The sequence below is a fragment of the Plecotus auritus genome (assembly GCF_963455305.1).
Source record: "Plecotus auritus genome assembly, chromosome: 6".
Lineage (NCBI taxonomy): Eukaryota > Metazoa > Chordata > Mammalia > Chiroptera > Vespertilionidae > Plecotus > Plecotus auritus.
In genome coordinates, this window is record NC_137773.1 from 165,361,093 (window position 1) to 165,376,031 (window position 14,939).

Here is a 14,939-nt window from a genome sequence, read left to right on the forward strand (position 1 = left end):
TTGGGGGCCCTTTGCATCTTGGCGTGCAGAGGCGCATGTTCTAATACTGAGTACGAAAAGCAGAGTCCGTGTGTCATAACATTCACTTTGCACCCCCACAATGTTTGAGCATTTTTTCCAAACATTTCCTTCCGAGAGTGACGGGAGACCCAAGTACCCCTCCTCCCCCATCTCCGGGCCAGGAGCCGTGCCCTCGGCTCCACGGATCCCCGCGACGGGGCCACTGCGTGCGCCCGGTGGTGTCTCGCCCTCCAAGCCCAGCGATTAGGTTGGTTCCTCACATTGTTCCCGACAGGAGGGGCAGGAAATACCTCCGGTGATGGTGGCGGCGACCGCGGCGGGCGGGGGAGAGCCCCCGCCGTCGCCTGGGCAGTCCTGTTGGCCTCGCATCGATCCGGGTCTAAGGTCCGGCCGGGGCAGAGTTCCCGCCGCTCGGTCTGCGTGCGAGTCACACCCCACCCCCTGCTCGGAGGGCTCAGGCTGGCGGCCTCGGTGTCCCCGCGGGGCTCCCGCAGCCCAGGCCGCCGCCGTCAGGTGGAAGGAGACAGGTCAGCGGTGGCTGCCCGCCCCAGGGGGGCGGAGCCTGTCGGAGGCCTGCGCCGGGCAGGGGGCAGCGGGGGGCCGGGACCCCGCACCCCGTCCTCCGCGCGGCACGCCCCGCGACCCTGGGCACGACTCAGCGCCCTCTAAGCCGCACGGTCCCGGGCAACAGGTGAAGAGGCCCCGGCCCGCGGCGCCCCGGCGGGGCGGCCCCTCCCCGCGCGCCTGGCGCCCGCCCCTCTCCACGCCCCCTCCCCTCCTCCCGGCCTCCGCCGCCAGCCTCGGCCGCCCGGCGGCCTCCCCCAGCTCCGTCCCGTCCTTCTCCTCTCGCGCCCCCTCGCCGCCCGAGAGCCCGCACGCCGAGGAGCGGGGGGCGCCGCGCACTCGCTGGACACGCGCCGCCGCGGGACCGGCCCCGGTTGGCGCCCCCTGCGCGCCCCCTTCCCCGTGCCAGCCGCGCTCCCCTCCCCCTCGCCCGGGTCCCCCGGGCTCCGGGCCGCGCGTCCTGCCCCCGACGCGCTGGGGGTCCCCGCGGAAGGGCCAGCCCGGCCGAGGCGCGACGATGGAGGAGCCGCCGCGCACCCGCCCGCACACCGTCACCACCACCGCCAGCTCCTTCGCCGAGAACTTCTCCACCAGCAGCAGCAGCTTCGCTTACGACCGGGAATTCCTCCGCACCGCACCCGGGCTCCTCATCGTGGCGGAGATCGTGAGTGCGGGGCCGGGGCCGGGGGCGGGGGCGCAGAGGGACCGGCGCGCGCGCCTCGGCCGGGAGCCAGCGCAGGTCCGCGGACGGGCCTTTACGCTCAGTCTCGCTTTCTTCCCAAAGTGTAAAACTCAGAGACCGCCTCTCTGAGCGAGGTGCAGTCATCTTGGGGAAGAGGCTTGTGACCCTCAGGATGTCCGTCGGGGGAGAAACCCAACTTGCGCGGCCCTGTGGGTGATGGAGGCTCATCCTGGGAGCTGCATGGTTGGTGAGCCAGGAGTTTATGTTAATGAGAGTCACAGACACCTGGTGCCGCCCTTACCTGCTCTCCACGTGGGTGGCCTCCTCCCTAAAGCAAAGCTTTCCAAAGATGGGGGAGAGGAGAGCATTCATCCCTTTCCCTAATTATCTCCCTGGTAATAAAGTTGAGGTGAGTCAGGAAATGTTGACAATACAATCGGAGGGCCTCAACCTCTGAGGACCGAAGGGTCTCCCGCTTGGTGCTGTGGCACATCCTGGTTTGGGCGGAGACCATCCCTGGGGAGGAGGCCGGGCATGTGCATTCTCCTCTTCCCAGGAGGACATGGAGGCTGAGAGGTTAAGGGACTTCCTGCGAAGTCCCAGCCAGCCCTTCACGGCTGAGAAAGGACTGGTAGCCACTGTCTTTCTATTGAGTGAGTCTTCGCCGTGTGCCAGGGTCTCCTCAAGCTCTTTAGGTGCCTTCTGCCCTTATGTAATCCACACAACAGCCCTACCCTGTGAAGGTGGCTCCAGTTGTTATCCCATTTTACATGTGAAGAAACTGAGGCATAGAGAGGGCAAGTAAGGCACCCCCCCCCCCCAGGTGGAGGAGCTGGAATTCAAACCCGGGCCTATCTTGCCACGGGCCTGCTCTTCACTGGTAATGGGCATCCCATCCAGCTGTCTAACCAGTGCCCCTTCCGCCACGTATCCCATCCTCTCCTGTGAACGCTCGTGGAATGAAAATCTAGCCTACGTGGGGGTGGGGAATGGGAGCCAGGATGGTGCACAAGTGACTGAAGACTCTGAGAAACCTTCCGCCGAAGTTGTGTACATCAAATAGCTTACTTGTTCCTCCATTGTCTCAGACCCCTCCCCGGGTCTACTGAACCCCCCGCCCCCCAGCTGGTGTGGAAGGACTTGGGAAGACCCAATAAAAAGCTAAGGGATTGGAATCGCCTTGTAGGAGGGCCTGGCTTATAGAAATTCAACAAATATTTGCTGTGCGAATGAAGGAGTTGGCAGGCTCCCCTGCTCTTTCAAAGCAAACAGAAGCTAAAATGACAGGGTTGGGGCTTCTACCCTGGGGTGCATTTCGACCCGGCATAAAGTAAAATGCTCCTTGTTTTCTGATTAGTGATCAATAAGCGCTATGTTCCCTCCCCACTTCTTCAGAAAGTAGAAAAGTGAAGGAAAACATGTAAATGGCCCACTATCCCATCCCTAGTAGTAATCACCATTGATACATTGGCATGTATCCTTTTTGATTTCAATACATTTTTTGAAAAAGTCGAAAACCATGTAAGAAAAATGACTCTTAGGACTGCTACAGTTGAGTTTGAATTCTTGCCAGAACTATATATGCACACGTTTATAGAATCAAATAGTCCTATAGGAGACATGTTTCCCCACCCGTCTCCATACTTAGATGTACGAACATTTAAATTGCTTAGAGCTCTAAATCAGCGGTGGGGAACCTTTTTTCTGCCAAGGGCTATTTGGATATTTATAATATCATTCGAGGGCTGTACAAAAGTACCAACTTAAAAATTAGCCTGCTATGTTTGGTCAGACATTTCATTAACTCACCGCTAATGCCTTGTCGGGGCCAGACCCAATGATTTCTCGGGCCTTATACAGCCACCTCTTTACCACCCCATTATACATATACCCTCCGCTCTCGCACTATTTTTTGGGTTAGATCAATAACAAGTGTTGACCTTAGGACACTGAGCCACTGAGGAGTCTCTGAGCACTTTTCCCTGCCTGCCCAATTTCTTGTTTTCCCTGGAGTTAGTCATTCTTTCTTTCCTTCTTACTAGGTCGCTGGATCTTTAGTCACTAATTGTGCCTTAGTTGTCTAAATCTCCTCTTAGAAAAACTGAGACACATTCTGAGACGGAACTGAGAGGTGTCCTACCAGGGTCACCCTCACAATGGAGGGAGCCTCTGAGCTGCTCCCAGCTCACGCGGGCACAGCTGATGGCTGGGGTCTCCTGCACCACCCTTGGCTGGATCCCCTGCTTCCCAGGAGCAGTGTCCTCCCTGCCTTCCTTCCTTTTTGGAGGGGGCACACAGCCTCTAGTACAGTGGTTCTCAACCTTCCTAATGCCCCGACCCTTTAATACAGTTCCTCATGTTGTGGTGACCCCCAACCATAAAATTATTTTCGTTGCTACTTCATAACTAATTTTGCTGCTGTTATGAATCGTAATGTAAATATCTGTGTTTTCTGATGGTCTTAGGCTCTACAGGGTCTTAGCATTTCTCAGTGAGATCTCTCCCACTATTATAGTTTCCTGTTGCGACCCACAGGTTGAGAACCGCTAGCAGGGTCGCCTAAGACCATTGGAAAACACAGATATTTACATTACGATTCATAACAGTAGCAAAATTACAGTTATGAAGTAGCAACGTTTTCTTCTATTATACTGGGGAGCTGGTGTGTTCTCTCAATCAGGAAAACTTAGGTATCTTTAAAGAGAACTTTAACATTTATTTTTTTTTATTTTATTATTATTATTTTTAATATTTTTAAAAAATATATTTTATTGATATTTTACAGAGAGGAAGGGAGAGGGATAGAGTGTTAGAAACATCGATGAGAGAGAAACATCGATCAGCTGCCTCCTGCACACCTCCTACTGGGGATGTGCCTGCAACCAAGGTATGTGCCCTTGACCGGAATCGAACCTGGGACCTTTCAGTCCACAGGCTGATGCTCTATCCACTGAGCCAAACTGGTTAGGGCAGAACTTTAACATTTAAATTTTTTTCTTTTTGGCTGGGTTATATAGCAGCTCTATTTTATTTTTAATTCTTTATTGTTGAAAGTATTACATATGTCCCCGTTTCTCCACCTTGTCCTCTCCTAACCTGCCCCCGCCCCCTGCAGGCCGTCCTTCATCTCCCTCCCCCGCCCCATTGTCTAATTGTCTGTATCCATTGGTTTTGCTTATATACATACAAGTTTTTTGGTTGATCTCTTAACTCCCTCAACATCTGCCCCCATCCTCCCCTGCCTTCCCTTAAAATTTTAATTTTTATCTTTGCATTTTTTTCAGTGTGTTTTTTTCTGAAACCCCCTTCATACTTTTTTTCTATATATGTAATCTTTTTATAATTTTTTAATGGATTAAAGACCTGCTGTGTTCCCTTACCATATACCATGAGCGTTTCTCAGGGTCTGAGATCTCTCCCACTATTATAGTTTCCTGTCATAAGGAAGTACTGTTCTGGTTTCCTCAGTTTTTCATTGTGAAACTGGCATGTTTCTACGTTTTACTAGGATAGCCAGTGCTGTAGAAATCTTCCCTATTTGTCCCTCTCTTTACATTTGTCCAATGGGGGGCGGGTTTCACACTATTGCTGTCCCAGCCCGGAGATTAAGATAAACCCAGAAGAATGTTAACTTTTCTGCCTTGAAAAAAAAAAATTACTGAGACAAAGAACTACTAAGAACCTGACTTCCCCCAGCCCAACCCAGGGGAAATGAAATAATAGAGAACAAAACACAATGTTTCCCCAAATTTGTTGTCAAAATCGCTTGCCCTGGCTTTCTCACAGGGGTGAGGGGTAGCTGCTAACCTACTACAACACTCCAGGCTGTGCCAATATAACATCGTGTTGAAACCAAATTGTACTTGTTTCCTTTTTAAAATTTTATAACAAACTAAAAGCAATCCAGTCCTTGACCTGGGATTTGTAGGATGCCGTGATCTCCTAACGATCTGCAGAACCTGAGACTGAAAGTGATTTGTCAGGAGCTGAGTTAGTTGCACCCTTTTTGTTATTGATGACTTTAAAATGAACTATAGCATCTGCGTAATAATGTAAGGTCACCTTTCATTATTGTCATGAGCAAACTTAGCTGGGGAAGACAGAATAGGGCTTTCTGACAGCTGGAATCTGAAGTACTCTATTCTGTTGAGTTCCTTTAAAAAAAAGGGGGAGGGACATAGTTTCCATTTCACAAAAACAATACCTAGTCTTTGCAGAAAAATTAGAAAAATGCAGGTAAGAATAAAAAGACGTAATTCTAGCCTTCCTAGTGGTTCCTCTTGGGCGGGGTACAACCCTTTGTCTGGGAGCGGGTGGGTTTTTTTTGTTTGTTTATTGAATGGTTATTGTAATGCCGTTGTTAGGAGTTTAGTGCCCTGGGGGCCAGGTATGCTACCTGTCCGGAAGTACCTGGGACCGTCCCCAACAATGAAGAATTGCTTCACCAGTTGACAACAGCACCATAGTTAAGGAACTCTTGAGTGAACCACTGTTTACCTCTTGAAGTAAACCATTCCAGAATTCCTCAAGTGGTTATATGTTATTTATCTGTAATTTTTTAAAAAATAAATTTTTATTGATTTCAGAGAGGAAAGGAGAGGGAAAGAGAGAAACATCAATGATGAGAAAGAATCATGGATCGGCTGCCTCCTGCATGCCCCACACTGGGGATTGAGCCCGCAACCCGAGCATGTGCCTCGACGAGGAATCAAACCATGACCTCCTGGTTCATAGGTCGACGCTCAACCCCTGAGCCAGCCACTCAGGCTTTATCTGTAATTTTTTAAATGCAGTCACTTGTAAGCGACTTTTTGTTTACTGCTGTAGCCATCTGTGATAGATGCCTTCCATTTGTCCCTCTGTCCACTCTGCACCTTGCTCTCCACCCCAAAGGCACACATGCATGTGCTGTCCCAAGAGCTTTCCTCTGATGTCCCACCTGAAGGAGGCTGTAGGGTGAGGGGAGAGCAGGTCCTGGGTATTCCTTCCCAGAGTCCCCCCCTGCTGGGTGTCAGCAGGCTGGCTGTGACCCTCCGTGGAAGGCGGGCTGTCTGGCAGCCCTCTGATAACTACATTCCCAGGTGCTTAGGTCCTGCACTGTCACTTGTGGTTTGCTAGCATCCTGCTTTATAAGGAACGCCTTTATTAAACTCCACTCAGATTACCCAGTCTGAACGTGCCCAGTTTCCTGTTGCAACCTGATAAATTGCCTTTCCTCATCAGTGATTAATTTCTTAGAATATACTTAATAGCCACATAGTATTCCATAACTAGCCAGGCTCCTACTGTTCCCTTTGAGTTTCTTTCTTTCCTTTAACGATGTTGTAATAAACATCCTTTAAACGAAATCTTTCTGGGTGTTCTTTTATTTTTTTATTGATTTCAGAGAGGAAGCGGGAGAGAGAGAGAGAGAGAGAAACATCTATGATGAAAGGGAATCATTGATTGGCTCCCTCCTGCACGCCCCACACTGGGGATCCAGCCCAGAACCCAGGCAGGTGCCCTGACCGGCAATCAAACTGTGACCTCCTGGTTTACAGGTCGATGCTCAACCACTGAGCCATGCCAGCTGGGCCTGGGTGTTCTTTAATGTGTTTTTTTTTTCTAAAGATGAGTACTTAGAATCGAATAACAGGTATATGTGTACTCGTAAAATTCACTCTTTTCAGTATAAAGTTCTGTGAGCTTTGGCATATGCATTTTTAAAAAGCAGCTTTGTTGAGATATCATTCGTGTAATAAAGTTGATCTTTTTAAAAGTCTGCTATCCAGGGATTTTTTAGAATATTCACAGAGTTGTACAACTGTCACCACTAAGTTTAAAACATTTTTATCACCTCAAAAAGAAAAACTGTATCTCTTAGTAGTCCCTCCCCATTCTTCCCTACCCTCAGCCCTTTGGTAACTACTAATCTACTTTCTGTCTCTATGCATTTGTTTATTCTGGACATCCTATATCATAAAAGCCTAATATGCAAATCGACTAAATGGCCAAATGACTGGTCACTATGACATGCACTGACCACCAGGGGCAGACGCTCAACCCAGGAGCTGCCCCCAGCCCACAGGCCCCAGGCTGGCCAAGGCGGGTGCCAGCGGGGGGTCCCCCCCCCCCATCACCCCGCCAGTTGCTCCACAGAGGGAGGCGACCAGCGGCAGTGGCAGGGTGTGGGGTCAGCGAGCGGGCAGAGACAGGCTGGCCAAGGCGGGTGTGAGCGGGGGGGCCCCCAATTACCCTGCTGGTCGCCCCACAGATCGGCCCTGATCTCTGGCCAGGCCTAGGGATCCTACCCGTGCACTGGGCCTCTAGTTTCACATAAATGGAATTCTACCTTATATATGTGGCCCTCTCTGTCTGGCATCTTTCATTTAGCATAATGATTTCAAGAGTCATCCATGCTGTAGTATGTATTAGTATTTCATTCATTCTATTAACAAATACCCCATTGTGTGATAGACATAACATTTTGTTTATCCATTAATCAGCTGTTGGACACGTGGGTTGTTTCTACATTATCACTATTAGGAATAATGCTGCTGCCCTGGTCAGTATCCTCAGTGGTTAGAGTATCAACTCCTGTGGTTGGGGCATGTGTGGGAGGCAACCAAGGGATGTGTCTCTCACATTGATGTTTCTCTCTCTTTCTCTCTCCCCTTCCTCCCTCCCTCCCTTTCACTCTCTCTAAAAAAAATATCAATGGAAAAAATGTCCTCTGGTGAGTATTAATAATAAAAAATAAAACAATGCTGCCGTGAGCCTTCACGTACAAATTCTTATGTGGACGTATGTTTTCAGTTCTCGGGCATTTACCTAGGAATGGGTGGCAGGGTCATATGGTCAGTCTTGGTTTTAATATTTTTGAGGCACTGCTAGACTGTTTCCAGAGTGGCCTTACAGCAGTACAGTCCCACCAGCAACATGAGGTTCCAGTTTTCCCACGTCGTCGCTGAGATTTGTCCTTTTCTGTCCCTTTGATCCTGGCCATCCTACAGGGTGTGAAGTGGTTTCTCCTGGTGGCTTTATGACGACTAATGATGGTCAGCAACTCTGTGTGTGCTTTTGGTCATGTGTATATCTTCTTTGGAGAAATGCCTATTCAAATCCTTTGCCATTTAAAAAATTACATTCATTTCTTTTGGTATTGAGTTGTTATAATAACCAGTTTGGTTCAGTGGATAGAGCGTGGGCCTGCGGACTCAAGGTCCCAGGTTTGATTCCGGTCAAGGGCATGTACCTTGGTTGCGGGCACATACCCAGTGGGGAGTGTGCAGGAGGCAGCTGATGGATGTTTCTCTCTCATCGATGTCTCTAATTCTCTATCCCTCTCCCTTCCTCTCTGTAAAAAAATAAATAAAATACATTTTTTTTTTACAAAAAGAATTCTTCATATAGTCCGGATACAGTTCCCTTTTCAGGTAAATGATTTGCAAAAATTTTTCTTCTATTCCGTGTCCCTTGAGGAGCAAAGGCTCTTAATTTGAAAAAAAAATCCAATTTGTATATTTTTTCTATTGTTGCTTGTTGTTTTATATATATATATATATATTCCAAGGTCATAAAGACTTACTCCTATGTTTTGAAAAAAAATCCAATTTGTATATTTTTTCTATTGTTGCTTGTTGTTTTATATATTTATATATATATATATATATATATATATATATATATATATATATTCCAAGGTCATAAAGACTTACTCCTATGTTTTCCCCTAAAAGTTGTTTAGTTTTATGTCTTACATATAAAGTTATGATTTATTTTGAGTTCATGTTTGTATATAGTGTGAGGTAAGGGTCTAAATCATTCTTTCCCATATGGATATCTAATTGTCCCAACACTATTTAATGAAAAGACAACTTGTCTTATTGAGTTGTCTTTGCCCCCTTGTCAAAAATCAAATAACCTGAAATGTAATGTTTTACTTCTGGATTCTCAGTTCTACTCCATTGATCTATATGTCTGGACTGTATTGATTAGTGTAGCTTTATAGAAAGTTTTGAAATCAGAAGTGTGAGTTTGCCAAATTTTTTCATTTAAAAAAAATTATTTTGGCTATTTGGAGTCCCTTGCATTTCCATCTGAATTTTACTATCAGTCTGTCAATTTTTGCCAAAAAGGGCAGCTAGGATTTCAATATGGATTGTGTGGAATCTATAGATCAATTTGGGGATTGCCATCTTAACAAAATTAAATCTCCCAGTTAATAACCAGGAGGGAATAGGATTGGTTTTGGGAATGTGTTTGAAGAGGGATGTTTCTGTTTTAACTCCTTTTACTTTTATATGGTCAAAATTTTTTTCTAATGAGAATATATTTATGCATTAATGTGTTCATTGTAAAAGTAAATTTCAAACAGTCTTTCCATTTATTTAGGTGTTCCCTAATTTCTTTCAACAATGTTTTGTAGTTTTATAGCATGTGTCTTACATTTGTTTTGTTAATTTTATTCCTAAATAGCTTATTCTTTTTTATGCTATTGCAAATATAATTATTTTCTTAATTTCTTTTTTGGATTGTTTATTGCTGTGACTTTGCTGACCTCAGTTTTTTAGTTCTTACATGGTTATTTGTGTGTGTGTATGGTGGGGGGATTGGCATATGTGGTTTCAAGGCTTTTTATATTACTGCCAAGTTACACAGAAAGTTATACCAATTTGCATTCCCTCTAGTGGTGTTTCAGTGTGTAACTGGGTTTGTTTCTGCAAATAGTCAAACTTTCTTTTAATATGTGCCAATCTTATTGCAGTGGGAGAATATTCAAAATGTTAAAAACCAGCTTGGCATAAGCACCTCAATAGTAAGAAAGGCATCAGTAATATTCAGGGGAGCCCTGGACATGTGGAAAAGAGCAAATTGTTTTTATTTGCAGTCCTGTGATTATAAAAGTTGAATATTTTAAATACGTTTATTAGCCGTTTAGTTCTTTTGGGAGAACTGCCTATTTTTTTTTCATCTACTCATTTGAAAATTTTTAAAGATATAAAGGAAGAGAAAACTTTAATGAAAATTACCTCACAGGAGGGAAATAAGATTGGTTTTGGGAATGTGTTTGAATAGGGATGTTCCTGTTTTAACTCCTTATATTTTTATACTAGCGGCCCGGTGCACGAAATTCGTGCACTGTGGGGGGGGGGGCTGTCCCTCAGCCCAGCCTGCACCCTCTCCAATCTGGGACCCCTTGAGGGATGTCGGACATCCCTCTCACAATCCTGGACTGCTGGCTCCCAACTGCTCGCCTGCCTGCCTTCCTGATTGCCCCTAACTGCCTCTGCCTGCCAGCCTGATCACCCCCTAACCACTCCCCTGCCAGACTGATTGATGCCTAACTGCTCACCTGCCAGCTTGATTGCCCCTAACTTCCCTTCCCTGCAGGCCTGGTCACCCCTAACTGCCCTCCCCTGCAGGCCTGGTCACCCCTAACTGCCCTCCCCTGCAGGCCTTGTCCCCCCCAACTGCCCTCCCCTGCAGGCCTGGGTCCTCCCCAACTGCCCGTCCCTGCAGGCCCGGTCACCCTCAACTTCACTCCTCTGCCGGCCTGTCACCCCTAACTGCCCTCCCCTGCAGGCTTGATTGCCCCCAACTGCCCTCCCTTGCAGGCCTGGTCCCTCCCAACTGCCCTCCCCTGCTGACCGGATCGCCCACAACTGTCCTCCATTGCAGGCCTGGTCCCTCCCCTGCTGGCCATCTTGTGGTGGCCATCTTGTGTCCACATGGGGGCAGCCATCTTGTGTGTTGGAGTGACAGTCAATTTGCATATTACTCTTTTATTAGATAGGATAGAGGCCTGGTGCACGGGTGGGGGCCGGCTGGTTTGCCCTGAAGGGTGTCCCGGATCAAGGTGGGGGTTCCCTTGGGGCGTGGGGTGGCATGGGTGAGGGGCCTGTGGTGGTTTGCAGGCCAGCCATGCCCCCTAGCAACCCAAGTGGAGGCCCTGGTATCTGGGATTTATTTATCTTCTATAATTGAAACTTTGTAGCCTTGAGCGGAGGCCAAGGCAGGCCAGGAAGCTTGGCTTCCTCCATCACCAGGGGCAACCCAAGCCTCCTGCTCTCTCCAGCTCCATGGCTGCTGCCATTTTTGTTGGGATTTATTTATCTTCTATAATTGAAAGTTTGTAGCCTTGAGTGGAGTCCAGGGCCGGCCATGGTGTGCGGGAAGCTTGGCTTCTTCCATTGCCGGGGAAACCCACGCCTCCTGCTTGCTCTGTGGCTAGAGCCATCTTTGTTGGGTTAATTTGCATACTCACTCCTGATTGGCTGGTGGGTGTGGCTTGTGGGTGTAGCGGAGGTACGGCAATTTGCATATCACTCTTTTATTAGATAAGATGGTTTAAATTTTTTTCTAATGAGAATATATTTATGCATTAATGTGTTCATTGTAAAAATAAAGTTCAAATACAGTGAAAACTGAAAGTCTCTGCTAATCTATACCCTTTACTCCATTCCCTATCTACCCACCCACCTGCCCTGATGTACTTACCATTCACATTTCTCCCAGACTTTTTTCTGTATGTGTGCAAACATATACATAGTATAAGACACACACATTCATAAATGAGCATATTATATATATTCTGCAACTTTTAAATTTAACAATAACTTGATATATTTTCACATTTGTTGTTGATATATGTGTTATGGGTATTAATTTTCTCATCTGACACTTGTTATTAGCATCATTCATGCCATTTCTTTTTTCATTAAAATAAATTTCTAATTTGTATGTTAGCCTTTTGGGGTTTGCTTCCCTTAAACATGGCTTTCTTACCCCCAGGATTATACAAATATTTGAAGAAAATAAAGGAGAATTTAAAAATATATATATATTTATTGATTTCAAAGAGGAAGGGAAAGGGAGAGCGAGCTAGAAACATCAATAATCAGAGAATCATTGATCGGTGGCCTCCTGAAACCTGGGCATGCACCCTCGACCAGAATCGAACCGGGACCCTTCAGTCTGCAGGCCAATGCTCTATTCACTGAGCCAAACCAGTTAGAGCAAGTGGTTATTTTTTTAAAGTCAAGAATATTTACCTTCATAAAATTTTTTATATATATAAGTAACAATATAATTTCACTTTTTCCCCAGATGAATATATAGTAGTCTCACCATTAATCATGTCATATTTGCATATATGTGCAGCTATGTCTTGACCCTATTCCATTCTATTCCTGAGTCAATTCCAAAGCCTTTTAAATACTACAGCTTTATCATGTATTTTAATATTCAACAGGGTAAGTCATACCAACTTTTTCTGTTTCTTTGCTATTCTTGTATACCTACATTAAACAGGTGATTTTCAGTTTAGGATCCAAGATGGCGGCGTAGGTAAACACCTAAACTGCTGCCTCGCACAACAATTTCAAAACTACAACTAAAAGACAAAACGTCTATCACCCAGAACCACGGGAATGCTGGCTGAGTGGAAGTTCTACAACTAGAAGGAAAGAGCAAACAGCATTGAGGGGTGCACAAGCGCTGAAAAGCTGAGGTACGGAGACGCGCGAATCGGGCTGGCGACGGGCATTTGGGAGCGCTGCTGTTTTCAACCCGAAGGGAGATAAGCTCCCGATTACTCCAAACTCCAGTTTCTGGGGAGACGCAGGGGACCCAAACTCCTACGGGGAGAAGCTGGACTGTCTGCCATAGGGTCGGAAAGTGAGGGAGGCTTGCTTGCAGGGTTGCGTGCAGGAATAATTGTTTATTGTGCTGGGGCGCGGGATGCGGGGACACGGTCGGAGACGCAGAGCCAGCTTACTGGCAGCCATTGCTGTTTGCCACACCCTAGCCTGGTCACGCCCTGAGACCCCGCCCTGCACAATCTACGAACCCACCCAAGCTCCAAGCAGCGGCTTTAGCATATGAATGGCCTGCCCTATCGCAGCTTAACCTAGCAAACTTGCAGCCGGGTCAGACAGCTCCAAAACCTCCAAACCCCAAGCAAAGAGGAGAAAACTGTAGTTCTCGCTGTAGCTCCTGCTGGGTGGCCTCAGACAGTAGCTAACCTGCACCCCATTGGAGATCCAGAAGCCAGTGTACCTAGTGGTCAGTGTGAGACACCAGATTTCAACTCCTCACATCCATAAGTGACACATTCAAGAGGCAGACTCAGTGAGCACCAAAGCCCCACTGAAACAAGTCCTGCGCCATAAGCGTGTCTCCAGCACAGTAGCTCTTCCATTATAGACACAGCGGGTCCTCACAGCCAATTGGCCTGGAGGTCAATTCCTCCCAGTGTACCAACAGCAATCAAGGCTTAACTACACCAAGACTTTGCACTCAGCCCACAAAGGGGTGTACCAAAGGCGTCCACCTCAGGTGATTGGGGAGGCTGAGCTACTGGCCCCTGTAGGTCACCTACCACACAAAGCCACTCCATCAACACAAGGAAGCAGCAAAATGCGGAGACAAAGAAACATGTCACGAATGAGAGAAATGGAGGAAAGCAAACTACTGGACGACATAGAGTTCAGAACCACATTTATAAGGTTACTCAAGAATCTTCTAAAAACTGCTGAGGAACTTAGTGAGACCTTTAAGGATCTTAATGAGAATGCCAAAAAAATGGAAAAGGACCAGTCAGAAATTAAGCATACACTGTCTGAAATAAAGAATATACAGAAACTCAACTATAGATCAAAGGACCCCAAGAATCAAACCAAAGATTTGAAACATGAGGAAACAAAAAACACCCAACCAGAAAAACAAAAAGAAAAAAGAATCCAAAAATATGAAGATAGTGTAAGGAGCCTCTGGGACAACTTTAAGCGTACCAATATCCGAATTTTTGGGGTGCCAGAAGAAGAGAGAGAGCAAAATATTGAAAACCTATTAGAAGAAATAATGACAGAAAACTTTCCCTACCTGGTGAAAGAAATAGACTTACAAGTTCAGGAAGCACACAGAACCCCATACAAGAGGAATCCAAAGAGGACCACACCAAGACACATCATAATTAAAATGCCAAGGGCAAAAGACAAAGAGAGAATCTTGAAAGCAGCAAGAGAAAAACGGTTAGTTACCTACAAAGGAGCACCCATATGACAGTCAGCTGATTTCTCAGCAGAAACTATGCAGGCCAGAAGGGAGTGGCAAGAAATATTCAAAGTGATGAACAGCAAGAACCTACAACCAAGATTACTCTACCCAGCAAAGCTATCATTCAGAGTTGAAGGTCAGATAAAGAGCTTCACAGACAAGAAAAAGCTGAAGGAGTTCATCACCACCAAACCAGGATTACATGAAATGCTGAAGGGTGTTCTTTAAGAAGAGGAAGAAGAAAAAGGTAAAGATAAAAATTATGAACAACAAAATGACATCAAATACATACCTACCAACAAGTGAATCTAAAAATCAAGTGAATAAAAAAATCTGAAGAACAGAATGGACTGGTGAATATAATAGAATCAGGGACATAGAAAGGGAGTGGACTGACAATTCTCTGAGGAGTGCGGGAAGAGATTGGACAAAAAGCTTACACCTATGGATGAAGACAGTGGCAGGGGCTAAGGGCATGGGGCGGGGTGGGGAATCAGGTGGAGGGGAGCTATGGGGGGAAAAAAGAGGAACACTTGTAATAATCTGAACAATAAAGATTTATTAAAAAAAATAAAAATAAACAGGTGATTTTCAGAATCATGGTTCTTTAAACTCCATTGCAACTTTGATTGAG

The 14,939-nt window shown here is 46.4% G+C and overlaps 1 protein-coding gene across 1 annotated transcript in view; it reads left to right on the forward strand.

Annotated features, from left to right (window-relative positions):
• Positions 1 to 810: 810 nt before the first annotated feature.
• The window catches only part of CMTM8 (CKLF like MARVEL transmembrane domain containing 8), a 67,654-nt gene continuing 53,525 nt past the window's right edge, over positions 811 to 14,939 (forward strand). The window contains exon 1 of the mRNA XM_080673250.1: positions 811 to 1,249. Within this exon, the coding sequence (XP_080529376.1) occupies positions 1,103 to 1,249 (147 nt within the window). The 5' untranslated portion in view covers positions 811 to 1,102. The remainder of the gene's footprint in view (positions 1,250 to 14,939) is intronic.